The sequence below is a fragment of the Amblyomma mixtum genome, chromosome 2 (assembly GCF_055824585.1).
Source record: "Amblyomma mixtum isolate Tamu chromosome 2, ASM5582458v1, whole genome shotgun sequence".
Taxonomy (NCBI): Eukaryota; Metazoa; Arthropoda; class Arachnida; order Ixodida; family Ixodidae; genus Amblyomma; species Amblyomma mixtum.
The window spans coordinates 14,621,056-14,648,222 of NC_143013.1; the positions used below are offsets into that span (position 1 = coordinate 14,621,056).

The window sequence follows — 27,167 nt, forward strand, 5'->3', positions numbered from 1 at the left end:
GCTTTCTCCGGCATAGTGGTAATAAGTTCGTGATTTTTTCGGTGAAATTTGATTTTCCGGACTGCCAGATTTTTCGGTCGTTTTCGCGGTCCCTAGAGAGTCCGAAAAATCGGTCGTCGACTGTATATCGCGCGGTGAAATATACATGAGGAGCGTTAGAATGTGTGCAATACAACTGGTCGCTTCCTCTGGCATATTGGTAATAAGTTTGTGATTTTTTAGGTGAAATTTGATTTTCCAGACTACCCGATTTTTTGGTTGTTTTTGTGGTCCCTAGAGTCCGAAAAATCAGTCGTCGACTGTACTAAAACCCTGGGCCAAGTAGCCGAAATGCTGAAGCCACAGCCACGACAGCAGATCCCGTTCTAAATAGAAACGGCAATAAGACAATGAGAACAGCACGAACCAGCTAGCAACTCGTTGCTGTTTCTGTGGGCATCCTTGAATTGCTGGTTCAAGTCTTCGCTAACTTTGATGTCCTGAAACATTCTCGCTAGTTTGTTGACGTAGTCTGCTGGCATGCCAACATCCTGAAGCGAGAAAAATAAAGCAGCCCCGATTAAAGCCAAGAAATTTCACCGTACATGTGGATGCAGAGGAAAGGCAGTGCACACAGTACTGACCCTGAGCCATTCGACCATGTTCTCTTCTTTCTCGCTATCTGCTGATGAGTCCAAGATGAGTCTCCTCGTCAGGTGGGCTTTGTGGTACCGCATAAATACATCCTTGTTTTGTACATATCGCAGCACTAGTAACTGAAAATGTAAAAAAATATATATATATGTGCGAGAACTTAACAGCAGCTAAGAGCATGCGCAAACAGTGCTTTTCATTGAAAACAAATTCAAAGAAAATACAGTAAAACCTCATTGATATGCTCCAGATTCATGCGCCTAAAATTGCAGTGAATAAAAATGTTCCATAGTTATGCTATTTTTCTTCCAGTTGATATGTTCCCAGATAAAATGATTTCCCAGATAAAACATTAAAAATTTCAACAAATTCTGGTCGTATGACATGTTTAGTGACCAACTGCGTGTGTGCAAACATACAAGTGGACCAAACACGGGGAGAACGCAGGCAACATAGCTGTAATACATCGACAGTCACCTCGCAGTAGTGGCTTCTCTGCAGTGAGCAGGTGCACAATGGCGAAGCATACAAAAAAAAAATTAGATAACACACGAGCGGGCCGTTCCTGCAGGGGTGCGACATGAAAAGGAAAAACGAAGCAGTTTCTTTGAGGTGTCTAAGGGCAAGAAAGCAAAGCATCCAAGAACTACAAAGATTTTCCAGGTCTGGGAGACAGCATGAAAAGTAAGACCGCCGTGACAGTCGGCCGCTGCGGCGACTTCCCCGCAGTACTTGCATAAATGCAAGGAGGCAAAGCATCCGAAAATGACGAGGATGAAATTTTGGCAACTTTTGCCCCTGCTGTCGACAGACCGGATGCAATTTGAAGCTCCTTTCAAGCCCAAGACAGCACAAATGCAGACTCCGTTCTTCAAGCACTCGAAAAGAAGCTGTTCAGGACTTGTGCCAAGAAATTCCAATCCATACTTTTACGAAGAAAAACGGTCAAAAAATGCCACTGTGCCTCATTCAACAATTGCACCTTCCAAAATTATGGGATTTGAATCATAAATTCTTGGCCACATTTTTTTTTAAAAACATATCAACGAGGTTTTACTGCAGTATTTTCTTTGAATGATTTAAAGATAAGTATTATGAATAGTTTTTATGCATAGAAAAAGGTTGCATGAAGGTAAACACTTCCAAAAGCATTTATTTTCCTAACCACGAGGCCACTTTAGCAAAAAAGAAAGAATGCCACGTGACAATCTCTGGCCGGCCTGCCCTGTGGTGCTCACCACTCCTTGCAATTTCACTGCTCTTCCAGCACGGCCAGGGCACAGAACGTCCCGTGGCAGTTGAGTCATGGAGTCATGCGTTTTGATGGGCGCCGCTGTTCACTCTCCACGGGAACACGGTCTTCGAATTACGTGAAAAATGACCCAAATTTCTTGTGCCATGGCAGCAAAGTTAATCGTGTTTTCAAGATTCTAAAAGCTGATATGGCTACTACTAAACACCGGCTACGAATCTCTAATTACAATTAAACACCTATCGGTAACAGTTCAAAAGTGAACATTTCGAAATTAGTTAATCAGTTTACTACGTAACATGATTCGCCTGTTTTCTGACATCCGCCAACACTGGTATTACTGTACCACAAGAAAAAAAAAATTCTCTTTACCTCAGAAACCCTACTTTTAAAAATTAGTCGCGGGCTTCCCTGAAAAACCTGGTACAATATTTAAAAATGATAATAAAACCACCAGATAATAATGGAACTCCTAAAAGAAAGCATTCCAGAAAGGTTATTCATACTTCCAAGATCTCAAATACAGAGTAATTGGATCGAATCAAGTAAACGTTTTATTACTTGCCTGAATACTATAGAGTATTTGTGCGAGCCTCAATAGCTAAATGAACTGCTGTGTGTAATCGCAAAGCTGGAACAGCACGAATGCTGCACGATATTTACCACCACAAAAGACCGACAGAGTAAAGTGCAAGTTAGGCAAGTTTTTGCTCTTTGAGGTGTTTTATTAGACTTTGTACACACACATAAAAAAAAAACGATGCTGGGATTAACAACCGCTTATGTAGTAGTGATTATGTTATGTTATGTTATGTAGTAGTGAGAAGGCAAGCGTAGCAGGGGTGGCAGAAAGTTAGGTGGGCGGGTGAGATTAAGAAGTTTGCGGGGATAGAGTGGCCACAACTAGCAAAGGACAGGGTTAATTGCAGAGACATGGGAGAGGCCTTTGCCCTGCAGTGAGCGTAGTCATGATGATGATGATAATTGTTGCCAACAGCTACTGCTAGTACAGTCGAACCCGGATATATCGAACCCGCATATTTCGAATTATTGGCTATATCGAACACACAGATTACCCCCTTGAAAATACTATGTAAAAGTATAGGACAGTAGCGTTGTATATCGAATTACATTTTCGCCGGACACTGGATATATCGAACGGCGCGCCGCGCCCCTGGAAGGTGCGCTTTCCCCAAAGACATTCCTTTCCGGTCCTCAGCCGCCTATGCGGGGAACATTTCCGCAGTCAGTCAGCAGGTGCAGGGCCTTTTTTTTTTTGTTCCCCCGTTTTTGACTGCCGCTAGCATAGGCTTCACTCGGACCGCTCCATCTGCGCCTCACGTGTTTTTCTTGTGTGTACCCGTGTTTCAACGCGTGACGTGACGCAGGCCACAGTAGCCAACTGTTTTGACAAAGCAGGCCTTGAAGTGGCCGGAGATGAATGTCCGGAAGATTTAGATGACGATGAGTGCTTGGACGACGCGTTTCGCGACTTGTCCAATTTTCCCGGCACCGTTCCGTCCGAAGTGACTGTTGAGGACTTTATTAACACTGACAGCGAAGTTCAGGCGGTAGCCGACCTCTCTGATGAGGACATTGTGGCCGGATAGCTGGCGTTCAAGACGCCGATTCCAGCGACGACGAGGGCGACTGTGTTGTCGAAGAAACGCGTCCGTGCACAGCCACTGAACTGGCGTCAGCGTTCAGCCTGATTCGGCGCTCTCGCGCCTGGACAGTCTCGAGAAGATCGAGGCCAGTGTTTTGAACTTCGTTTCCCAGTGGAAAAAGCAGCCCAAAATTAGTTATTTTTTTTTCCGCGAAATAAAGCACTTTCACATTGCGTGCCCATACTATATGATTCGTGGCTGTTCCAAACGGTAAGCCACAATTTGTTATGATCGGGAGTGCAGTTTTAGCCTATATCTGTATATCGAATTTTCGCTATATCGAACTATTTTCCGATCCCCTTCGAATTCGATATATCCGGGTTCGACTGTACTACTACTACTGCTACCGCAATTACAAATGCTTCCTTGCTCTAAGCATGCACGACGAACTCACCACTTCTTTTAGCTTAGCTTCGATCTGGTCAGATGTGAGCTTCTTGCTCAGGGGGGTCTTCCGCAACAACATGTCACAGTAGTTGGCCAATAGCTCCGGACACCTGGACTCAGGCTGAGTCTTGTTTGCCACCCTAGAGGTGGAGAGAAAAACAAAACTTCAGTGCGGTGCTCATCCACACAATTCTCCCAAACACCACTGCAAAAGTGCTAAAAAGAATGACAGATCAAATGAAGAAAAAAAAATAGGACTAGTGAAAAACTCGTTTATTTTATCATATACTTCAAAATGAAATTTAAAAAAAGTATACTCACTCAGCAAATGCCAGTAACAATTACACATGTCAGAGTAAGGTGCTGAAACTAACAGATTCCTCGCAAAACCTGAAATGCTCTTAAGTTAGTAAATTGATTGCTCGTTTGACTGATTGATTGACTGCTTGAATGGCTGCTCAACTGATGGAGTGCTCGACTGACGGACTGACTGCTTGACTGACTGACCGACCGACTGAACTTCTCTGGCAGCCCACCCAGTTCACCTTGCACAGTATAAAAAGAGGAAGATTTATTAGACACAGGTATAATTTTAGCCAAAAAAGTTTACAGTCATACAAAACACATCAAAACATACCTGCCAATAAGTACATTCCATGCACAGTCAACAGACATTCAATAAAACTGCAACACTGCGTTTTCTGTTCTAGTAATGTGAGCGGTAAGCACTTTTTTTTGTGTGTGTGCCACAGCTCCCACAGCCACTAACCTGAGGCAATAAGCTCCATCTAAACTAAGTAACAGAACGAAGTATCAAATGCATGCAAAGTACCCACCCTTTCTGCTTAGATGGAAGCTCAAGCCGGAACACAGAGGTATCGTTCACAACCTGCTTGAATGCCTGGAAAGTAAAAAGGAAGTGTCATGGACATAAGTAGATGCAAAGCTATTAACCATGCAAAGAGTAAGAACAATGCTTGTGAGTAGGCTACTTGACCTAAACTCCAACTGCCATTGAAGACTCTCTCTAAACCGCAGTTAGATGAAAACTTTACCACTGAGTGACAGAGTTACAAATACTGGCTAAGGAACATACTCAAGCAAGGAAATTTTGTAAGAGATGAAGGAACGACCAAGTTACTCGCATCTGAAGCGATAAAAATCTGCTCCCTGTTCGCCCTCACTCGACTGTATGTTTAGCTTCTGCAAGACATCAGGATAATGCCATTCTGCATCAGAATCCCACATGATGTTGGAACTTCTTTCGTCTTTTGTTTTAGCTGCACAGAAAGCTCCTACTGCTGATCTCAATGATTTTTGCACACCACGAATTCAATGCCACTGAGTCGTGAAATTCCTGACAAGTCACGATCATGCAACTTGAATACTATGTCCCAGCAGATTTATGGTGCCACCAGCAAATCATAAGGTTGGCACTACGACCAAGCAGCATGGAAACTTTCCACTTGAATGTGTGTGTTGAATGCAAGTAATAGAGAGCAAATATTTGGACTAAATTACCATAACTATGTGTTCGTTTTACACGTCCTGCCTGTTCATACAGTATGTAAAAACCTGTATGATAAACTTCCAAAAGTACCACAAAATACAAAACAACACATGCATACACCAGGGCACTTACTTTGTCTCGTGCAGTCAAAAACCTAGGATCATCGTTGAATGCTTCCTTGACTAGCTTGCTGAACCTTTGGAATAAGTCCAAAAGCTGCTCCACATACTTTTCCGAGTCCTGCAAAATAAAGAGGCCGGAGATGTATTCTTGAGGTGAAGCACATCAGCTCGGAAAACTGAGACAAGCAGCCAGCTTCCACATTTAAGCTCCTATGTCCAAATGTTCTAAAGAAACAAGTGATCTGCTACCTCCCTAATATGAGAAATAGTGTTCTCAGGAGTTAGCAAAGAAAGTGAACTACCCACTTTTCGTTCACTGTAATGAAAATTTCATGAGTGAGCTGCTGAAGCAGCTAATGTTCATGACACTGGAAGGAAACATTCTTATCTGATTAAGGCAACCCCGTTGTCACGCAACATCAATTCACTAATGTACAGCAATGTGTGTAACAGGCGGTCAGTCTAAACAAAGCCAATGACATCAAAAGAAATGTAGGCCTTGTTACAGCTAACAAAACCTCGACATGCCAAAGCTACAAGTGAGCTATGGGGCACAGTCTAGTGGAGTGCTCCAGGTAAACTTCAGCCACCTGCGATTCCTTAATGTGCATTAGAATCTCAACACAGCTTGACACAATAGGCCTCAACATAGTAGGCAATCTCGACAATCTCGTAGTGGGCTCAAAGAGATCAATTGCACCTTTACACTCCTGCCCACCTCACCTTAGCATCACAGGCTCCCAACGAAAGAGGAAGGAGGTGTGCCCACCTGGGTGATGATGTCGGCGGAGGCCAGCATGTCGGCCAGGCCCTGGGAGAGCACATGCTGCTCGAGGTCGTGCAGCATGGGCAGCACGCCGTCTGGCACACGGTCCATCAGGCCAAACATGAGCTGCAGCCGGAGGGTCTCGCCCGCACGGATCATGCCGGGGCACTCGGCCAGAATGGGCTCCCGGAAGGCCGTCACCAGGACGCTCACGCAGCACTCAGTCAGGGCGGGCACCGAGCCCGACTGCGACTCCAGGTACTTGGCTGCACGCTGCTCCTCCTCCTTAAGCTTCTGCTCGGCATACCTGTTTGCCAAAGGGGGGTGGGGCACCTGTGCTCAGGATTCAAAAGGCAATTTTTCTCACAGTGGCTCGTCATACAGTAAAGGCTGCGACCACAGTGAACAAAAGGGACCATAGCAGAAGAGTGCACAGCTACAGTGGAATTCCTTTGCAGTAAATTCCGTTTATATAAATCTCCAAGAAGTTTAAGGTAAATTTTGTTAATTCTGCTGGTCTTAAAATTAAAATTTTTATTAGAGACATCATAATCAAATCAGCTGTGTATATGTATTTTTCCTTCTCCTTTAAAAAATACAATTAGTTTCAGTATACCTGAATTAGAGCCCATATTGCAGAAAAATAACTGAAGCCTAATAAGGCAATTTCTTACGGGTTGCTAAGACACTTTCCCTCAATATTTTTTGGTTTGACTGAAATGCAGCTGTAGCCAAAGACTTTCTTTGTGGAGCTACACTGTTCATATTGTTATTTAGGCACATAATCACATAAAATAAAGTTCAATTATGTAAAAGCCCCACAGTTATGAAGTATAATTAGCTGACATTATTCACAAAATTTCACATGTTAGTGGACTCAGCCATAAAAAAAAATAGCATGGCTCCATAGTTTAGTTTTTCTGAATTCAAGGCTTTAAGATAAACTGGAATAGCAGAATAAAAACACGGCGAAAACTTCTGCAAGGCTCGCCATGTCGGCAAAAAGCATGAAGCTGAGAAAACTACACTTGAAGTTTGACCATATGCTATAAGATGAATAGTCAGTGTCCTCACCATGATGCTTCATGCTAAAAATGACATGTCCTTCCCATTTTCAAAAGTGCCTTCGATTCTGAATATCTGAACTAAAACTGAAGATATCACAGACTACCCGAGGCAAACATGCCATTAAGAATTCAGTGAAATCTTTGGTCTTCAAATCTAGACAAAATGATGACAATAGTAAGTTTGACCAATATACTATGAAATTGAAAGTCTATCATTTCTCGTTACATGAAGTTTTTGCGTGAGGACATGAAATGACAATGCACAACAGAAACTAAAATAAGAAAGACATGTAGGTGAAATTACCTTGGAAATGTTTACAGTAAATCACCGCAACCCGAGGTCATAAACACAAAGAACATTTCGCGACCGCATTGGATGATATTGCCATATTTGCTCCGAAGCCTCACGCGTTCTCGGCTACATGCGGCGTAGTCTCTCCGACTCATCCTCAGACATTAAAAAGCTAGCATATCTCACATTCGTCAGACCAAAGCTTGAATACGCATCAGCCATCTGGAACCCGTCACAATCATACCTCGCCACTAACCTCGAAGCCATTCAAAACCGCGCAGCACGATTTATCACCTCGAACTACTCAAGAAATTCCAGCGTCACCACAATGAAAAGAGACCTCGACTTGCCGTCCCTCGCATCACGCCGCATCATATCTCGTTTGTGCCTTCTTCACGCATTCTATTATCACCCACGGTCCAGACATGAGCTACTAACAACACCACTACGAAGATCTTCCCGTTTAAGCCACAGCCAGTCTCTAGCACGAATTTCCACCCGCACCCTTGCAATGAGTAGCTCATTTTTCCCTCATGCAATAGTCTTATGGAATTCCTTACCCGAAAACATAGCCGAATGCACAGACAGAAAACAATTCCGTAATAAGCTAAAACTTCAGCCATCCTGAATAGACAGTCCCCTTTGTACTCTTTTGTTACTTAGTTTAGTTGTATTTCTGCGCCTTAGCGTAATTTTGTTTCTCTTCCGCTTGCTTGGTTGCTGTTATTTGACTTATGGTGAATTCCAATGGCAGATCGGGATCAAGTTTTTCTGCTCGGTTTGGATCAGTCGTATTCCAATGGTAAAATGGGAGCGCGAGTTGTATGTTCCAATGGCAGATCGGGATCAGGCGGAAATCCCGGATCGCTCCGTGGAGCAGCGATTCTTGATCTGCCGAAATCGGCGGATTTGACCGGAACCTCGCGTGACGTTTTCTTTTCCGCCGCGTCTGCTTCCGGTCGCGACCGGCAGCAGCCGCTTCGTTCCTGTCGTCGCTACGTGGTGAGCCGGGCGAGCCGGGACAGACCGGCACTTTCCAGTCAACAGTGGACGGCAATGATCTTGCTTCGAGCCGTGCGGCACTAATTTTGCTTCATGGAAGTGACAGTTCCGACTCGGGCACTGAAAGCTCAGAGTCCAGCAGTGAAGATTCGTCTGAAACGGACAGCTCAGAGTCCAGCAGTGAAGATTCGTCTGAAACGGACAGCGAGTGTGAAGCTGTCGGCCTGTATATGCCTGCCGCCGGCGTCAGAAAAATGCGCTAATATTCTTTGTTCGCGTTCATAACAAGCCCTGGAGTAGAGGAATGTAACAAATGAATCATTTTTGAGGATCGTTGGCCAATACAGAGTTGCTGGTAGAAGTGATAACTGCGATACAAGCAAATTTCTTCCTGATGCCCAGTGTGGCTGGCCTGCTGTCTGCTAGCTCCGCTGTTGGAGGCGTCGCAGAAATCGATCATGTCTTTATTTTATTATGAGACGAGGAACACAGTAAAACGGTGACGCGAGTAGCACATTTACTACAGCGCTGGCCAATTCCGAAGCGCCCTCAGCTGTGGCATCGATGAAAAACAGTTAGGCTTAGCGACGACTACGGCAGCCAGGGAGAAACGTTGGCCGGGGGGCAGCGCAGTTAGTCGCTCGGCGTGTCCGCGGGCGGCGTCGTTGCCGAAAGCTCGACTGTCTCGCTGATTGGTTCAGCGGCTTGCGTCACGCAGTCGCAAGGCTGGAAAATCGAGCAGCGAGCAAATTGCCTGCGCGTCGTCCGCCACTTCTTTCGTGAACGGTAGGGACAGGCTCACCGGCTCTCCGAAGACCGCGGCCGCATACTCGCGTGTTCACGGAGAGTGGACCATCCTGTACATACGCTTTGGTTTTGGTTTTACATTACGGCCTTCGTACTACCTCCTTTTTGTTTCGCCGAGACGGCGTCTGTCAACGCGGAGATCGCGCCTCGCGCAACTCCTGTCGCACTCGAACACGAAGCTAGCAGGGCGTCCGCTCCGCCGGCGCGCCTAGTTTCCGCGGTCGCCGCTGCGGCGCTGGCGTCGCGCTCCCGAGGGATCACTGGCATTCCAATCGCAAGCTGGGAGGTGGCAAATCTACGCGCTCCGTACGCAATCCGACGGAGCGGTCTCGATCTGCCATTGGAATTCAGCATTACATGTATGTCTGCATTTTTTACTGTATTTTTTTCTTGCTTTTGTTTTTGCTTGCCTTCATTGTATTTTGTATTTTGCTCTTCACATTTTTCCACGTTCAAGATTTTTTTTACATCATGTTAATTCGCCTCCCCTTATGTAATGCCCTCGGGCCCTTAAGGAGAAAATAAATGAAATAAATGAAATGAAATAGCCGCTCGGCGGCTGTTCGGCACGCAGCTCATGCGCCACGCAGTTCGCTGCTGAAGAAGACGAAACTGGACGTTCCAACCTGGCCGTCTCGGTGTGCTGTCGCATCTTCTCGGTGCTGGCGTTCCTCTGCTGTCTAGACGCGGCGCTACCTGTACCAACTGCTACGTGACACTGGTGGAGGTTGCGGGCTCGACGTCTCATGTCCAGCACCTCTTCAGCCAACGACGAAAAACACCCCCTGTCAAGCCAGCTGGACTTTTACATCCCGTTCAAGTGCCCAGACTCCCGTTTGAGCAAGTTGGCATGGACCTTCTCGGCCCTTTTCCAACTTCACCTTCGGGAAACCGGTGGATTATTGTCGCTACTGATTACCTTACACGCTACGCCAAAACCAAGGCCCTCCAGCGCAGCACAGCAGCCGAGGCTGCGAAATTTTTTGTGGAACGCATCGTCCTCCGGCATGGCGCGCTCCAGCACTAATTATGACGGATAGAGGCACCGCTTTCACTGCCAAACTATTGGAATCCGTCATGCGGCTAAGTGGCACTACTCACAGGAAAACAACCGCCTACCATCCCCAGACGAATGGCCTGACCGAGCGCCTTAACAAAACTCTCGTCGACATGCTGTCCATGTATGTTGACGTTGAGCATCGATCTTGGGACAATATCCTGCCATATATTACTTTCGCGTATAACACTGCTCAACAGGAAACCACGCGGAGGACGCCCTTCTGTCTGTTGTACGGCCGCGAAGTGTCGACAATGTTGGAAGCAATGCTGCCCCATGATGGTCGCGACCCCGACATTGGCGCCGAGGACTTCACGATTCGCGCACTACTCAGACAGTGCTTTTTTTCTAACAGAGGAAACACAGTGGAGGAAGCGAGCTTTTAAACAACGCCAAAATGATTGCAACTGGACAAGCACGAGACCTTCAGCTTCACCTCGCCATTCTCGATCGTTTTTTGGTCAGCGGGCGCATAAAACTCCGTTTTTTTTTTTTGCATTTGTAGATGGAGTAAGACTGATATTTTGAACAGAGAAAGTTGAATGTATAAACACGCCGAAAATGTGATTTTTGGAAAAAAAAAAAATAATAATTTTAGAAAACGTCAATTTTTGTATTTAAGTTCTTTTAAATGTAGCTTGTGTTGCAAGCTACATCAACGAAACCAAAAATCTAAAAGAAAGAATCTGACAACATAAAAACTAAGTTCGCAACTTCGCAAGAGAGCGCAATCCTGTAGCCAGACATTCTGAAGACTCCAACCACAGAATCAACTTCGACAAAACCAGCATCCTCGGAAGCAAAGCGAATTACCAGAAAAGACACTCCAATCCTGACACGTTCAAATGACCCCAAACAACATCAACCGCACAAAGGGAAACCTGCCCGCAGTATATGCACAGGAGACTTTGCTCTGGAGCTCAAAAGAAGAAAAGTCGCCACTGACTGCCTACGCAAAGTCCGACACACAGTCACAGCCTTAAAGGTGCACTGAAGAGAAATCTGAACTCGCCTTTTTGCCGCGGGAATTCGATCTGCACGTTCCGAGCTTTCTTAGAAACTGCGATTTACTGCCCTGTGTGGCCGATTTCCCCAATTAAATCGAATTAACGTCCGGTTCCCGCCTTTCTTTTTTAATTCTGCCTCGTACGGTGGGCGGAGTCGACCAACGCGTGGAGCGCCTTTCACCCAGTCCCGTGGCGGCTTGCCGCTCTGCCATCGGCGGAGTAATACGTAGTAGTCCGTAGTAGCAAATAGTCCGCGCGTATTTTTATTTCTTCGGGCTTATTTTGCGGCTATATTATCTGCGAATGAAACTATTTATTCATGGAAACCTAAAAAACAAAATAAAGCGAAAGCAAAGCCTCCACGGGACTGGGTGAAAGGCGCTCCACGCGTTGGTCGACTCCGCCCACCGTACGAGGCAGAATTAAAAAAGAAAGGCGGGAGCCGGACGTTAATTCGTTTTAATTGGGGAAATCGGCCACACAGGGCAATAAGTCACTGTTTCTAAGAATGCTAGGAACGTGTGGATCGAGTTCCCGCAGCAAAAAGACATGTTCAGAATCCTCTTCAGTGCACCTTTAACACCCCTCCCATGCCTTTCACATCACCACTTTCCTTCTTCCAACTTCCTGCTCCCCTCCACACACACTTACAGACACTAGCTACTGCTCCTAGTCACCCCTGAAGAAGGAGTCAAGCCTGCTCCAATACGTTGGGTTTTCAATTAAAAGTTTTTGGCAGATGTGTCAGAGTTCATTATATAAGCCCGTGGGTGGCACACTGTATCATGGGCAGTACCCAATAATTTGCTTGTGTGTCATTATTGCCATGTACGCACTTGCTTTATCAAAATATAACAAACAGCTGAGCCATCGTGGTGGGCGCAAGTAGACAAGGCTGCTCACAAGAAAAATTCCTGGTGTGATCGAGGTAAAAATACAAGGCGTGCTCTCAACATGCTTGAAAAATTACCGGCTACAGGCAACCAGGAAAAGAACCAGTTCTGTGCAAACACTTTACCCGTGCGGGAAAAACAAAACAGCAGCAGCTGCCTGCCTCACAGCCTTCTGTCTCTCTACAGTTACCATGATTTGAATTTCTGTTAAATTTTTTGTGCAAGGGTGCAGTATTTTAGTATGCAATTAATGCACACACCTTTTAAAAACTTATTAAACATATGAAGTTTAGTTAACTCAGTTTTTTTTTTCATTTTTCTTCTCCCCTCATTTTTATACACTGCCTTAACCATGCACCATAAGCCCACAAAACAAACGGGTATAAGTCCCTCAGATCCTTCTGTTGCTGGTAAAGTTTCCGTAAGGTGTCATTTTTCTATGCAGAAGCAAATAAATGACACTTGTAGTGAATGATTATCGTTTGTAGGAAAATAAACCACTTTCACACGCGCGATGGTGACATGAGCGGCAAGCCTTGACAAAGGCAAAAGGCACTGCAGTGAGGAAGCATACTTCATGTAATTCTGGACGCCGTTCTCTTCCAGGTACTGGGGTGCCTGAGCTCGGTAGAACTGCCGTGTTGCGTCAATGTAGGCTCGCTCAAAGTTCTCCCGATAAATTTGTAGCTTGTCCTCTGGATTGGAACAGAGGTTCACGTAGGACTCTCGCACACCCACGACCAGCTGCGAGTCAATGGCCTCGCCCATCCGCTCGGCGTGGACCAGCTTCATGGCACTTGCTTGCAAACGACCCTGAAAACAAAATAAATTAAGAATGAAAAAAGGAACAAGTGCCACTTTGTCTTGTTACTAAAAGCAGATGCAAGCACACATTGCATGTGGTCTGAAAAAGAAAGTTTGCACCTGCTGCCCGTTACAGAGAAGCCAGAGCAAAAAAAATGGCTGTGGTTTAGCTTGGTTAAGCCCGGTAATTGCGAAAGCAATATCCGTAGCTACACCATGGTTCAGCTGGTAGAGTAGCTGGTGGTGGTGCTTGAGGTTAGACTTGTGGTGATGCATCGGTTATACAATCCAATCCAATCCAATATGCTAATATGCTAGCTACCGGCCTCGCTAACGCGACGGGCTGAAAGTGCAACTAGTATTGCTTTCGCAATAAAAGCAAGGCATTAGTGCCCCAAGGTACTGGTTCCTGGTGGTTATTCCGAGGAAGACACACACGAGTTAACATAAACATATGCGGGTTTGCCCAAGATTAGGATTCAACAGTGGACACAATGCTGTCAGGCGAGAGAGTCGTGCATTTTGGATCACATGGGCAAAATGCACAGAAAAGTTAACCTTTGAGGACAACTGCACTATCAACTTGGAATAAACTACCAGAAGCAGAGTCAGGGGCTTCCAGTACGTGCAGCACAGGCTGGTCACGTCCTTCTTAAACGTACCACGGCACACCTACAATTTGCTGTCATCGCCTCTTCATACACCGATTCTCTGACCAGACACACTGAATAGCCAGTGGGCTGCCATTTGCCCCACCTCTACCTCAGTTTGTGATGCACGAGTGGTACTCGCTACTGCAGCGTCGTTGATGTATTTATGAATTGGTGAACAGCCTGTACAGATTACAGTCAAGTAAAAGCTCACAGATACGTGCCACAGCAGCCATCTGCCATTGCAGCTTCTCTGCAATGTTTTGGTGAAAGTGTGCGAAGCACAAAAGAAAATGTATTCTAACGTACAAAAATTGGTTTTTGCTGAAAAGAAATGGCGCAGTATCTGTCTCAAATCTCGGTGGACACCTGAACAGAGCTGTGAGGGACTGAGAGAAGAAAAGAAGAAAGAGGTGCGTATCATCATACAGCACACGGGAAACAAAATCTTGAACTTCCACTTATGTTTTGGCTCACAGCTTAGTCATTTAACTTTGGCATTTTTAATTTTTGTTACAAATGTACGACTTTCTTCAGCAAAGACAGCTCTTAAGTAGGCCACTTATGTGGTACCTACTGCTATACGAGCGACTGGTTTTTTTTAAAAAAAAAAGGTCAATGTAAACTGTAGGTCACTTTTGACTACACAGGGACATCATTTCTTCCACCAATAAAAACCAAAAATTCGTATGTAGAAAATAATATTCGCCAAAAAATACTGAGAGTGACATTCTGAAATAAACATCGAAAGAGTCCAGCAAATCATAAAACGGTTTGATAAAGCTGGAATTAATATACTAAAAGTTCGCCAGAAACTTATGCAGGAGAAACACAATTTATTGAGTGAGAAGATGGCAACTGGGAGAGACCACTTCCGAAGTTTTAGCACTTTTTTAAAGCCGCTCACGGTGATTGCGGAAGCTGCAAAAATCGAGCGCCAAACACCAGTTAGGTTGGCTTCTCTACACAGCACGCCAGCAAGCGGTGGCAGCAGGTCAAACGCAAGCTCGGGTGGCATTATGTCACACAGGGGTGTCGCGTGAAAATGGGACACCAGAACGAAAGCTATCACCGTTTTCAACCCCTTCGTGACAGTCGATATGCTAAGCACAGGATGGTACTGGAAGGCTACAACCGACAATACTGCTGATTTCGGGGCATTATCAATCTGTGCAATTCGTTTTATAGTACAATGCATTCATTATAGAGAGTAAGAATTGCATTTGTTCGTTAAAATATTTAGGAATAGTTTGATATAGCCAATAATTTGTTATATCCATGTTCATAACATTGAGGTCTGACTATTTAACACTCCAGAGGAGGAGAAAGGCGCCACCTCCTTGCCCTTTTCCTTGAAACAATCCACGACATGAACAATGATACATTGCAGCGATACTTTGCGCTAAGAATGGTGCCACACATTAAAAGCGCCGTGAAGTAATTAGCCCTGGGCTGTTGTCTCATGCACTGCGACACATCACAAGATGCTGTTGGCAACACAGTTGTGCACTGCAAAATGCTCACTGAATATAGACTGAATGTTGAACTTCCTGGGACACACTGCATAACATGCTAGCCCAGCCCAGAGCCAGCTGCTTCAGGGTGCTTTTAACAAATGCCAGTTTAAGTACCACATTATTTTATGATCCTCACTTATGATCACAAAATCCCCACTACTAATCATCGCTATGAGCACAGACTTAAGTCCATCTCGTGTCAGCTTCCGGCACTCTTTGACCTTGGCACCCTTGCGCCAATGAACACCACCAATTAATCACCAGATGTGGTACACTGCTGGTCTCATTTATAGCCTTGGGCACTTCTCCATTGGCGCCGCCGCGGTGACCCGGTGGTTATGGAGCTCAGCTGCTGACCCGAAAGACATGGGTTCGATCCCGGCCACAGTGGTCGTATTTCGATGAAGACGAAATTCTAGAGGCCCGTGTACTGTGCGATGTCAGTGCACGTCAAAGAACCCCAGGTGGTCGACACTTCCGGAGCATTCACCACGGCGTCCCTCACAGCCTGAGTCGCTTTGGGACGTTAAACCCCATAAACCAAACCACAAACCAAACTTCTCCATTGGCAGTAGCAACAGCTGTGGGGCTCTCACCTTGATGGTGGAGAAGATGCTCTGGTTCCAGGTATCGAGCATGAGTTTCCGAACAAGGCCCTCCTCCGTCTTCTTGAGGCTCTTGCCCGCCAGCACTGTCTCCAGCTGCCCAAAGGGCATGGGCAGGTAGCTGCATTGGACGAAGAACTTGCGCCACTCCTTGATGTAGGCGTTCAGCAGGGCCTGGTCCTCCTGGTGCTCCAGCACACGCTGCACGGTCGAGAGGAGCACAGTGCCATTGTGCATCGGGCGCTTTCCTTGTCATGCACATCACTAAATTGCAACCTTTTGGCATGGCAGCGTTTGGCAGCCGTGAGTGTGGCAAGTGCCCACCAAGCACCAATGACGGCCACATCAGAGCCCACAGAGGTGGGTCGAAGTATTAGTGCAGGACGACTCCTCATGCAAGCAAATGTGGTGATGGATCAAACTTACTTCAAGAATTATATGCAAAAAGATAACCTGGCAAATTTCACACGAGTTCATATCACTGGTCCATGCATGCAATGAGCCACTACACTGCAGCAGCGCACAATTGGAATGTTTTCTCCTTTTAAACAATAAAGTCCTAGAAAAGGCATCATTCAAATCACATGCTAAGCAAAAAAAAAGCATGGAAGGCTCCGTCTGGTCTCGCGTTAAAAACAAAAGTAGAGGATTCCAGTGAAAAGTAAGGTTCTTGAGGTCCCTAAAACATCTATAGACCATAATGCCGTGAGTCTTTGTAGCGTTTGTTTGCTGTGTTTATTTGTTCATGCTTCAAGGCTGCCGGCACGCCGCTTTATCGCTTCGTTTGTGACGCAAGACGCGCCTAGAATTATCTCGATGGATCGCATCCGGACGAAGCCGACTCTAGTTTGTGCCAGCATGTTCTAGTAACTTCTAAAGCTTTATCTCGAAGATTCGCTGACAATATGCACACTACGTGACAATATGCAAAATTACTGCCATCTATCGGAGAAAAGAAGAACCAATGGAAAGCCGCCATGTTGGAGGATGACTGAAGCTCGTTCCGCCTCTGCTCTATGGATTTAGGCGTGCCCTGCGTTAGCTTCCTTACTGCTGTGCTGGCTCGAAAATCTTATTTCCTGTCACTTGAGCCTGTAAACATGACTGAATGGTCAGTCGACCTGTTTCTGCTGCCCAAGTTTCCAAGTGACTTCGCAGACACTTACTACGCGTCCAAAACACTTTCCGAACGCCACCGGGTACGGAGCTACAAGTTTTTCACGGAGTCCTACGTCAGTTTTCCGACGCTGAACACCAAGAAATGTACGAAGCAAGTGTAATTTTCATTTACGGCTAAAAATGTGCGCATTTCAGTCTAGTTTGAGACAGTTTTTATTTGGTTCGATACTTTTTGCGAACGGGCGTGCCGCTTGAATTGCTGTTGTGGTAGCATAGTATACCTCACGCTCATGTTGGTAGTGTAGAAAAAAGTGGCCTCTCAACATCCGACGCTTTTGATTTTCCTTGAAAAGGTCATACAGCATTTGTTTGTTTGCCCTAGTGCTCTAGTGCCCTAGAGCCCCTAGTGCCCTAGAGCTCCTAGTGCCCTAGAGCTCCTAGTGCCCTAGACAGAGAAAGAAAACGCTTTATTATTATTACACCCCTAGGTCCCCGCACGACCCCACTACACAAGTGTTTACCATTCTTGGACTATCGCCGTTAAATGCAGCCCGTGAATGCAGCAGTGTCTACAGTTTTACCACGACGAGCAAGCAGTTGTGCAGAGATTTTTGGAGGATTCTACACGCGTTATGCATTCCCGCTACTAGTTGGAACTATGGTAACTCTTGAGCGGCTTCCCTTACGGTCCTTTTTTTTTTTTTACACAACACACGGCTTCGTGGAAACCGGCCGGTCAAGTGAAATCGCTACATGCATACAAGCCGTCGCTCCACAAAATAGGCACCTTTCCCTGGTCTAACAGAAACGATTGACTGACTTGCAGAGTCAGTTTGCAGAGTCAAAGTCAGTTTGGAACATTTGCAGAGGGCAAACGTTCCGTGTCATGGGCACTTGACACTTGCTAGTGTTTCCTTCGGAACAAATATTCGCACTAAAAACTAACGTGTGTAACCACTGCGGCAGATAACGCTAGGAGCGACGGTTCCCACAAAGCGCGACCCGTACCACTGAACAGCTGATCACGATTACTCTCTTGCGAGGCCGATAATCGCAGCACTTCACGGGCAATCGCAGCAGAAAAACAGCTTTTGTGTGATATTTTCTTCGTGCCTAGAAAGCTTATTTCTAATTTCATTTGCTACATGGTGATAACGAAATGTGTTGCGCGATGTCTCGACATGTAGCGACGGTTCTGCAACATTTGTGCCGCGGGGGTCGGGGATCGCAGTCCAAAAATAGAAATTCGCTCAAATGAAGCCCTCTTGCCTTTTTTCCCTGGGCGTCTTTGTGACCCTTCTGCGTACAGAAAGGCACTAAGCAATATGTGGGCATACTGAGGACGGTGAAACTCGAGCGTGCACCAGTACGTGCTGTGAATCCGGCGGCTATCCTCCAACATGGCGGATCGTGCGCGGCGACCGCTAGATGGCAGTGCATTTCGCATAAGGTCTATTGGCTCCGCAGGGTTCTTGAATCCTTATCTGAGAGAGTCTGCCATGTGGAATGCGAAGCACATCGTGTATCTTTCAAATGACCTGAATTTAGCCCTCTGCTTAGAGAAGGCTATACAGGGAGCTCTAAACACCATTCATTGAAGTAACTGTGTCTGATTCCCTATGGCCTCCTCTTTTCTGTCAGCATTAGTAATGTCCTGAAAGTTAAAAACACAGGACTGGCGAAGATAGCGCAATGGCGAAGATAGCGCAATGCCTGTGGTTTACCTTTGAAATTTTATCCACTGAGAATGAGTCGCCCTCTACTCATACAAGAAAGCTAGTGGAACATACATAAAGCCATCATGGCTTGACAGAAGCCACAAAGGATGGTAACATATGGAAAATAAAAACATTAAAACCAACTAGCAAGGGTGTTCTGTGGCCTCTTTTGAATGGGCACAGATATCAAACTTTGGTTAGGGGTTCTTTCTTTGTAACTGCGTGCAAGACATTAGTAAGCATAAATTGCCGCATGGAATTTGTCTACGCCTGCATATTTATTACACAATTTCTTGTTTCATGCTGTTTCAGTTTGGTCTCAACATTCGAACATCAAAGGTGCTTTCATGTCAACTATGACTTGTGGTGTGTAATAGGCTAGGCCAGTCACTGTGCTTTCTTTTCCCCCTCTTCACTGCTCCTGCCCGTACGAATGGTAGCAGAGTTTGTCTATGAGATCAGAGCAAAGAACTATGTTTACAGGATGTACTCCGATGAGGATGATAGCAGATGGATTGCCAATACTCACTTTCTGCGCAACGTTGATGAATTCGAGAATGTCCTCTTGGAGTGCAGCGTACAGTTTCGAAGGCCCACGTTCATCCCAAAGGCACACTGCATGAATGTCCCTGGAAAGCAATGTGCAGACGTTCAACCAGCAAGTTGCAAAAGCTTCTCACTTTTTGAAACTGCCTTATACAAACAGAGTACCCGCAGCCAATCCCTGCATCACAAGAGGATCTGGAAACCTTTGAGCCTGTGGCCGACTGATGCTCACGCAAACATCCAAGCAGCTGAAAGGAGCCTGCTGCTCCCCCGCACAAGATTTACAGTGTCCTACGACCACTCCTCAGTGAGCACTCTCTCTCAAATGTGCTGGGAGGAGGAGAGGCCACTTCACAAATACTGGGCTCCTCGTTAGCAGCAAGTTTCAGTTTTTCTCTTTAGCAATTTGACACTGCCAATGATTGGCAGGTGCTGGTTTAAATGTTAGAAACATCCACGACCAGCTTATAGTGCTCAGGTCAAAGGAGAAGACTGGTAGTTCTCTATGTCTAGTTTTTAGACTTATGCTACTGTCAGAAGTACCACATTAAAAACCTCGACCCAATAAAGGATGAAAATCTGGACAGCTATACAGCCAACAGCATTTAAACAGAACGCATTTCATATGTATGCTAGTTTCTCAAACCATGTAAGTGGCTTTAAACAATGATAATCAACAATTATTTTGTAGGCCTTTTCTCTTTCCATACAAGTGCAGCATACATTACAGTATAAGTTTGCAATAAAATCTCATCTGGAAGGTAAACAAGAAGAGGAACTTCAGTAAAACGGCGAGTTGAGCGAGTTGGTACATCTTGAGAAAAAGTGTGTGTGTACATGGTGTACCACAGCCAAGGGTGTGGTGTACAGGGTTCCCTTCACGTGCGGCAAGAACTATATAGGCCAGACGGGAAGATGCCTAAATTCCCGCCTGCGTGAACATAACCCCTCTTTGAAAGGGGCCCCTTCCTCGAACCTAGCCTTGCACTACAAAGAATGTAATAGTAACACCTCCGCGCCTGCTGCCCAACAATGTTTTCCACTTTTTAACGACACAAAGGTCTTGTACAATAACAAAGATAGATTAACTAGGGAAATTAGCGAAGCATTTCATATTGAGAAAAACCACGACACATGCGTAAGCACTCCATCCGTCCTCGTTCATGACTGTGAGATATCGTTTCTTGAAGATCATGGCTGATTGTAACATCTAATCAGTGTTGTTGGCGTCGATCATGCGTGCTCTTGGTTGTTTGTAGAGTATATTTTTTCGTGTTCCGTGCAATAAACCTTCAGTTGCTAGTGGTTTCTCGTCGTCTTCGTCTTCTTTTCTTGTGTCCCTGTTCCTGCGCTGTTTTCTTTCTCAAGAAGAGGAAGAAGCTCCCACACCTTTTGCCCTGATTTGAAGCAAAGTGCAAGTGATAGCCATACACAGGGGCGGATTTATGGATCAGTCTTGAAGTTGTTTGTCTTAGGGGGTTTAGCTTCCTAAACTAACTCAGGCTATAAGGGACACTGTATGCAGGGCTCCGGATAATTTCACCACCTGGGGTTCTTTAACTTGCACTGACATCACAGTACACAGGTCTTAGTATTTCGCCTCCATCGAAAGGTGACCGCCGCGGCCAAGACTGAACCCGCTTCTTTCGGGTCAGCAGCCAAGCATCATAACCACTGAGCTATCACAGCGGCAGGTCCCTCTAGAAATGGGCAGTCCCATTTGAACCATGTATTTCATGCACTTTTTCATCAAAAAAAATGGGTTCAGCTTAGCCTAGGAGAGGACCGACAACCCCATCCCTCACGGCAAATCCACCCCTGGCTATACACTTAGCTATATATTTTGAGGCACAGCATGGAGCATGATTGGGAATACATATCACATGCATGCTTCCAATTCTCACGACATCAGATTCTAATTTGACTTCTAATTGTCAAGGCTACACAACCCATTCCAATGCTCACTGGAAAGATGGCCTGCTTCACAATAAAGCTTTGCAGCAATTAAACTTGTGTTCTTGTTTTGATGTTCAGTAGCTCATAAGTTCGAGGGGTACTAAAGTAAGGTACAATGCTGCCCATGAACCTCAATCAATATGATGATGCTTAACTTTCGAGTAGCATCAGCTTCAAATGCCATTCAAACCGGTCACACAGCTGCACTCGGTGCCCGTTAGTTTTGTGCCGATTCAAGCTGTCTTAGTGACAGGGACTTACGTTTACCGGGCCACAACTACCAAGCGTACAGTCGGGAGTAAAAGTAGTGTATACCAAGCGCTGTTGCTCAGTTGCGCGACTCGCTACTCTTGCGACGCCTTTCGGCGTTTCCGCCAAGCAGGTACGTCACGGACCGAAACCAGCAAACTGACATGTCCCTAGGTTGAAACGGTCATTTCGTCGCCTGTCTCGACAGCCGACGGTCCCGGTAAGTGACGCGGCAATGCAACCCACCAAAAGCATGCGCGGTATAAACCACTTGTGCTCCCGACAGTAGCATACAACGTCTCGCGCACACGGTAGCCCAAAGCGTCAGGAAATGAGAGCTCACCAAAACAGTCCTTGCCACTCGTCCCTCGTGATGGGATCCTGGTGAAGCAGCTTCAGTATGGTCGGCCGCATTTTGGGCCACCGCTCGTCAAACTGCAGCTGAGATTTTTCCTGCGAGAGTTTTGCCAGCTACGATACGTTTATGTTATGAGGGTGCGTGACGTTAATACTTTCGGACGGCCCTCAATACCGCATGTACGGCCTGTCTGTTAAGACTTCAGGCAGCTGTACAAGTCAAAAGCTTCGGCGTGAAGCCACTCGGTTGGGTCTCCTATATGTGAACCCCCCCAAAAAATGCAGTCGAGTTAAATTAGCAGGACTGTCGACTGCGTCAGAGGTTATCAGAACAAGCAGCGGAGCAGGAGAGTTCGCTGTCAGAAAAGCGGCACGCAGCAGACCAAGAATAGACGCTATCGCAACGGACAATTCCAAGATCACTGTTTCTAAAGAGGCGGTCTTGCGTCAGACCGAAAGGCGCATCTCACGACGTGATGCGCGGTTCTGAGAGCATCGGCAGACACACTAGCATCAAATGCACGCAGTGACAACGACCAGGGTCGCATGAGAATAGGCATTTGTTCCTTAGTGCTGTTCTCCAGCAATGTTGTCCCAGCGACCCTATTACCACTGCCGAGATGAGACGTCTGCAGTTTGTTGTTTGGTTCCAACAGTCAGCTGCCGTTGTATATTTACTTGCCATTTAAACCTAATGTGACCGGCATTGCGCGCACTTAACCTGCAGCGTCAAAGCAATTCAGTTCAGCGGTTAGCTCTGTCTACGTCCAAACAAAACAGCCATTCATCACAGTTTAAAGATTTGTCAGTCGAACAGGTGAGTTCGGGAAAGCTGAAGGTATCCGGAATCACTCACCTTTATCACCGCCGCCATGCTAGCTGCAAGCGCGACTACAGCGACAACGGCGACTGAACTCAGATACGACTCGCGACTTGCGTCGACTTCCCTAATAAACATCTTAACACGTGACTTTTTCAAATGTCTGCTGACGTAACTCGATTAATTTACTAGAAAATAAGCGTAATGCAAATAAAACTTGCCAATAAATGTTATTAAGTGTGTAAAAGAAAGCAAGAGAAGTGCTTGGTATGTGCCTGGACGTTTGCGCTAAGCACGTCGCAGCAGTCCACTAATCGTCTAATAACAACAATCTGTGTACAAAATGGCGAGTTCTACAGGAAGGAGTCGTTGGGACGATCGAGGAACCGCGAATATAGGTAATCATTGCATGCTTGTTTCTTGATGGCATAATTCTAATTACGTTATGCAGCACGCAGTGTGAAATTTAATGAACGTAACACTCTCTTCGCGTCCTGCGTACTGTCACGGAGCTCAGTCTTAGGGCTAGTTGGCGGGCTAGTTTTCAGCCGTCTATCTCCTTTCGATTCTGTCGAACGAAGCACTTCTGAGACCGTGCGTATAGCAGTGAATGGTAATGTTCATGTCGCAGTCTGCATGCTTCAGTGCATTTGGTCAACGTGGCTGTGCGGGCAGTTGATTAATCGAGCCGTTGCTTTAAACCTGCCAGTGTGTTTGCCGTTGACCTAGGCGCTGGCACTACTGAGGTAGCGTCAGACGGCCAGAGCGACGATGAGGAGCGACAATCGCCAACCACCGTTGACGCCGAGAAGCGAAAGCTCGCCGGTGGAGACGACAGGGACGATGCAGTCAAGAAACCAAAGGTCGCCATGGGATTCTCTCGGACATTCAGCAGTGCCAAGGCACAGGACCTGAAGAAACCGGGACCTGCACCCATTTCCATCAAGTTCGGGGCGCCGGTAAACCTCTTCTTTCTCTGATACTTGGTTCAAATATTCCTTGCGAGTTACCTAGTGCCCGTGCCCGCAGCTTTTATGCTGAAAATGCTTTGCAGTGCCATAATCAGTACGTGTTTTGAAAACAGATTTTTCACTAAGCAGCCTTTTTGTGCTTGAGACGTGATTAAGCTGTTCTTTCTTTAGTGTGAGCAATCTCGAGTCATGTGGATTATTATAGTCGCAGCCCATTGGAGGTTGCACATTGTCTGCTGAAAAACTCATGCTCAAACTAGGCATACGTATGACATTAGTCGATTCTGCATACATTGGCATATTCGAATTTGTGGTATGTAGAAGGCATGAGGAAGTGGGCAGTCAATAGATCCCGAATAACTTGTATGTGACTCAGCGGTGGCTCATTGATTGACCCATGCTTGGGTAGTTAAAAAGACCAAAGCATCAAAGAACAAAAAGAGTTCATAGCACTCTGCATGTGTAATGCAGTTATAGTGTGTCCATGCACATGCTGTTTTTCTGCTCTTGCATGTAACTCCTATTTGTCATCCTAATTTTTTGTGGCATGACTTTAGAAACGAGAAGTATTTGTGACTGATTGACTTATTTGGTTGGTTTATTGGGGTTTAATGTCCCAAAGCGACTGAGGCTGTGAGGGACGCCATAGTGAAGGGCTGTGGAAATTTCGACCACCTGGGGTTCTTTGATGTGCACTGACATCGCACAGTACATAGGCCTCTAGAATTTCGCCTCCATATGATTGACTTATTTGTCTCCAATGTCATGATTTCTGTCAACAGAGCTTTCAAGGATGTTGTACTGCTATAATCAGGAGACTAGTGATTATAGCTTATTAAGTCCTGTGAAAGTGTGTGTTAGCTGCAATTGTTCACTTATTCTTAACTGCTGTTGCTTTGAGGCTGCCTGTGGTTCACCATAATCATGGAATAAGCTGACTAAGAGGAATAGGCTAACTAAGGTGGTGAGACTAAGAGCTATAGTGTTCGGCATTGGTGTGCTATGGTCAGATACAACTTAAGCCTGCACTAGACTAAGAGTTAACCACTCAAAAGGGTAGGACAACAGGAAAAAATGCATGACACTTAGAAGCTTTCTTTTGCACAGTTAACCCTTACCTCAGTATAAACCAACTAACCATGGTCAAACAAAAATAAAAATGTCGTTTCGGGAGCGCTACGGGTCCCTTGTTCACATACTTTGTGAACAAGGGACCCGTAGCACTCCCGAAACGTCATTTTTATTTTTGTTTGACCATGGTCAGTGACCAGTGAATCTCATCAAGCCATGATTCCTGACCAGACGGTATGCCGTCGAACCCTTGACTACATAAACCAACTAGCCCGGCAAATCTTGTTGCTGCATTGGAGCTCCGCCCTCATTCATGACTGCTGCACACTGTTCTGCCTGAACAAGAAAACAGTCCGTTGTTAAAGCTTTCTTTGTTAGCTAAACAAACAATGACCACAAGATGATATTTTAAGCACAAGAATTTTTATGTTGCATATTTTTTATTGCATTATGCATATTGCACAGTACAGTGAACCTATTAGCTCAAAAGCGAGCTTGGCTTGAATCTTGATTTTTTTTTTAATGTTCAAGAGTTGGCGGATCACACTTGAGTTTTGTAAGCTAGTAGCACTCACTGCTTGTCCTTTTTCTCATTTTGCCATTCCCACATGCAGAAGTTCAAAGATCAGTCAACAGTGAAGAAAAGTTCAAGCCTATCTGTTGCTGAGGCCTTCAACCAAAGTAGTGATGTGAGTGCATCTTTTATTTGCCTGTCATGCTTGACTGCTTGGGTGTGACAGCTGAGTGCAAGCATGCTATGTGCCCCACAGGAAGAAGAGGAGATGCCACCAGAGGCGAAAATGCGCATGCGAAACATTGGCAGGTAATGAGCAAACTTGCGAACTAGAACACAGGAACTAATGCTGTCTTTTTGGCTGCAGGGATACTCCTACTTCTGCTGGACCCAATTCTTTTGGCAAGACTCGCAAGGGCTTTTGTGATGTGAAGAAGGTATTTGAGAGAGACCTGAAAAACAAGATGAATGAAGTGTCAGAATAATGAAAAGCTTGTGGCATCATTTAAACAGTTTAAAAGGGAGGCCGACTCTATCCGGGAATATTTGCTGAAATTAATTGACATTATTCATGCTTCATTCTTTGCCTGTCATACTACGCATGCAAGTGTGTGGTAAAAAATATATATATAAAGCAACCGCATAAATAAAAGTCAGGGCCAAAAATTCTCACACCCAATTCATTTAGAAAGGTAGTAGATTTATCATAGAAGGCACTGCAATGTCTTGTTTTTCTCTTTTCTGCTTTTGGTCTGTAAATAAACATATCAAAGTCTCGGAAATGGATCTCTGCCTGAATTTTTTTTACCTTTGTGCTACTAGAGAAAAGTAGCCGTAGTAGTTTCACAATAATCGACAAGGCAAAAAAGCACTCTTGAAGTGGTGGTTGATTTAGGTTCTGTGGGGTTTAATGTCCCAAAGCGATTTTGGTTATTTATGAGGGACGCCGTAGTAGAAGGCTCTGGATAATTTCGACCACCTGGTGTTCTTTAACATGCTCCGACTTCACATAGTACACGGGCTTTTAGCATTTCACCTCCATCGAAATGCAATTGCCGCAGCCAGGATTGAACCAGTGTCTCTCCAGTCAGCAGCCACAAGCCATAACCACTGAGCCACCATAGCAGATCTCAAGTATTTGTGTCAAGGTTTTCAGATTCATTGCACTGGCGATGGAACTTCAGTAAGCTTTATACGCCACCTAGAGTGACCATGCAGTGAAAGTGCATCAATCAGGGTGCACTGCCTTTTGCTTGGAGGGAGTTTTCCGTTATCCAGTACTCGTAGCACCTAGGAAGTCACTTATTTCTGCCTGTTCTATAGACTATATACTCACAAAAGTGCCATAAAGCATGAAACTGATGTTTAAATGGTGCATTTTCTGTGTGAGAAATAAATGAATAATCTATTTTGTAATGCACTGTACTCCATCCTTCAGTTTGTTAGCTCCTAACATTTTTGTTACAACAGCCTTCAAGGGAAGCTGAAATGTTTTTTTGATAATTCGAGGTCATTCAAGAATTCAAATCTGTGAAGCTTATAGGCAAAGCATGCATAAAATTTTTGCAGTAGCATTTAAAATGGTAACATAACCGTCATTAAAACTGCGACATGTTCAGGCTTCTCCTCACTGCAGTGGAGGAGGGGGGGGGGGGGGGAAACTTTTAGTGATGGCATCATCGCCAAAATTTCAGATGTCTGCTGCCTTTGGCTGCATGCTGCTATGCGTCGTCCGATGCTGCCAAACAAATCTTTGTTCGCTTCTCCTTTGATGGCGTTGGTTCTCTTCCATGAAATGACCGTTTCTT

The 27,167-nt window shown here is 45.5% G+C and overlaps 2 protein-coding genes across 3 annotated transcripts in view; one reads left to right on the top strand and one right to left on the bottom strand.

Moving 5' to 3' along the window:
• Window positions 1-22,912, bottom strand: part of Cul5 (cullin 5) — a 37,426-nt gene extending 14,514 nt beyond the window's left edge. Inside the window, exons 1-11 of one of the 2 annotated variants that reach the window (XM_089570573.1) lie at window positions 22,840-22,912; window positions 21,970-22,079; window positions 19,405-19,504; window positions 16,030-16,239; window positions 13,037-13,275; window positions 6,341-6,644; window positions 5,582-5,689; window positions 4,776-4,840; window positions 3,947-4,079; window positions 624-755; window positions 407-530 (exon numbers count right to left, since the gene is read on the bottom strand). In XM_089570573.1, coding sequence (XP_089426699.1) covers window positions 407-530; window positions 624-755; window positions 3,947-4,079; window positions 4,776-4,840; window positions 5,582-5,689; window positions 6,341-6,644; window positions 13,037-13,275; window positions 16,030-16,239; window positions 19,405-19,504; window positions 21,970-22,079; window positions 22,840-22,857 — 1,543 coding nt within the window. In that variant the 5' untranslated portion in view covers window positions 22,858-22,912. Of the gene's footprint in view, window positions 1-406; window positions 531-623; window positions 756-3,946; window positions 4,080-4,775; window positions 4,841-5,581; window positions 5,690-6,340; window positions 6,645-13,036; window positions 13,276-16,029; window positions 16,240-19,404; window positions 19,505-21,969; window positions 22,098-22,839 lie in introns of both variants that reach the window. The other variant, XM_089570572.1, reaches the window with a different exon arrangement.
• Window positions 22,913-23,046: 134 nt separating this feature from the next.
• On the top strand, window positions 23,047-26,141 carry LOC149358495 (PEST proteolytic signal-containing nuclear protein-like). The gene is made up of 5 exons (XM_089570579.1): window positions 23,047-23,201; window positions 23,533-23,762; window positions 25,460-25,534; window positions 25,616-25,668; window positions 25,727-26,141. Exons 1-5 carry the CDS (start codon window positions 23,147-23,149, stop codon window positions 25,842-25,844), a joined length of 531 nt encoding a protein of 176 aa, XP_089426705.1. The 5' UTR covers window positions 23,047-23,146; the 3' UTR covers window positions 25,845-26,141.
• The last annotated feature ends 1,026 nt before the right edge of the window (window positions 26,142-27,167 follow it).

Excerpts from the sequence above, each read along its gene's own strand:
- LOC149358495 (XM_089570579.1), top strand. The coding sequence starts at position 23,147 with ATGGCGAGTTCTACAGGAAGGAGTCGTTGGGACGATCGAGGAACCGCG. Across the intron at positions 23,763-25,459 it reads CCATCAAGTTCGGGGCGCCG|AAGTTCAAAGATCAGTCAAC; the intron begins GTAAACCTCTTC and ends TCCCACATGCAG. Across the intron at positions 25,535-25,615 it reads CCTTCAACCAAAGTAGTGAT|GAAGAAGAGGAGATGCCACC; the intron begins GTGAGTGCATCT and ends TGTGCCCCACAG.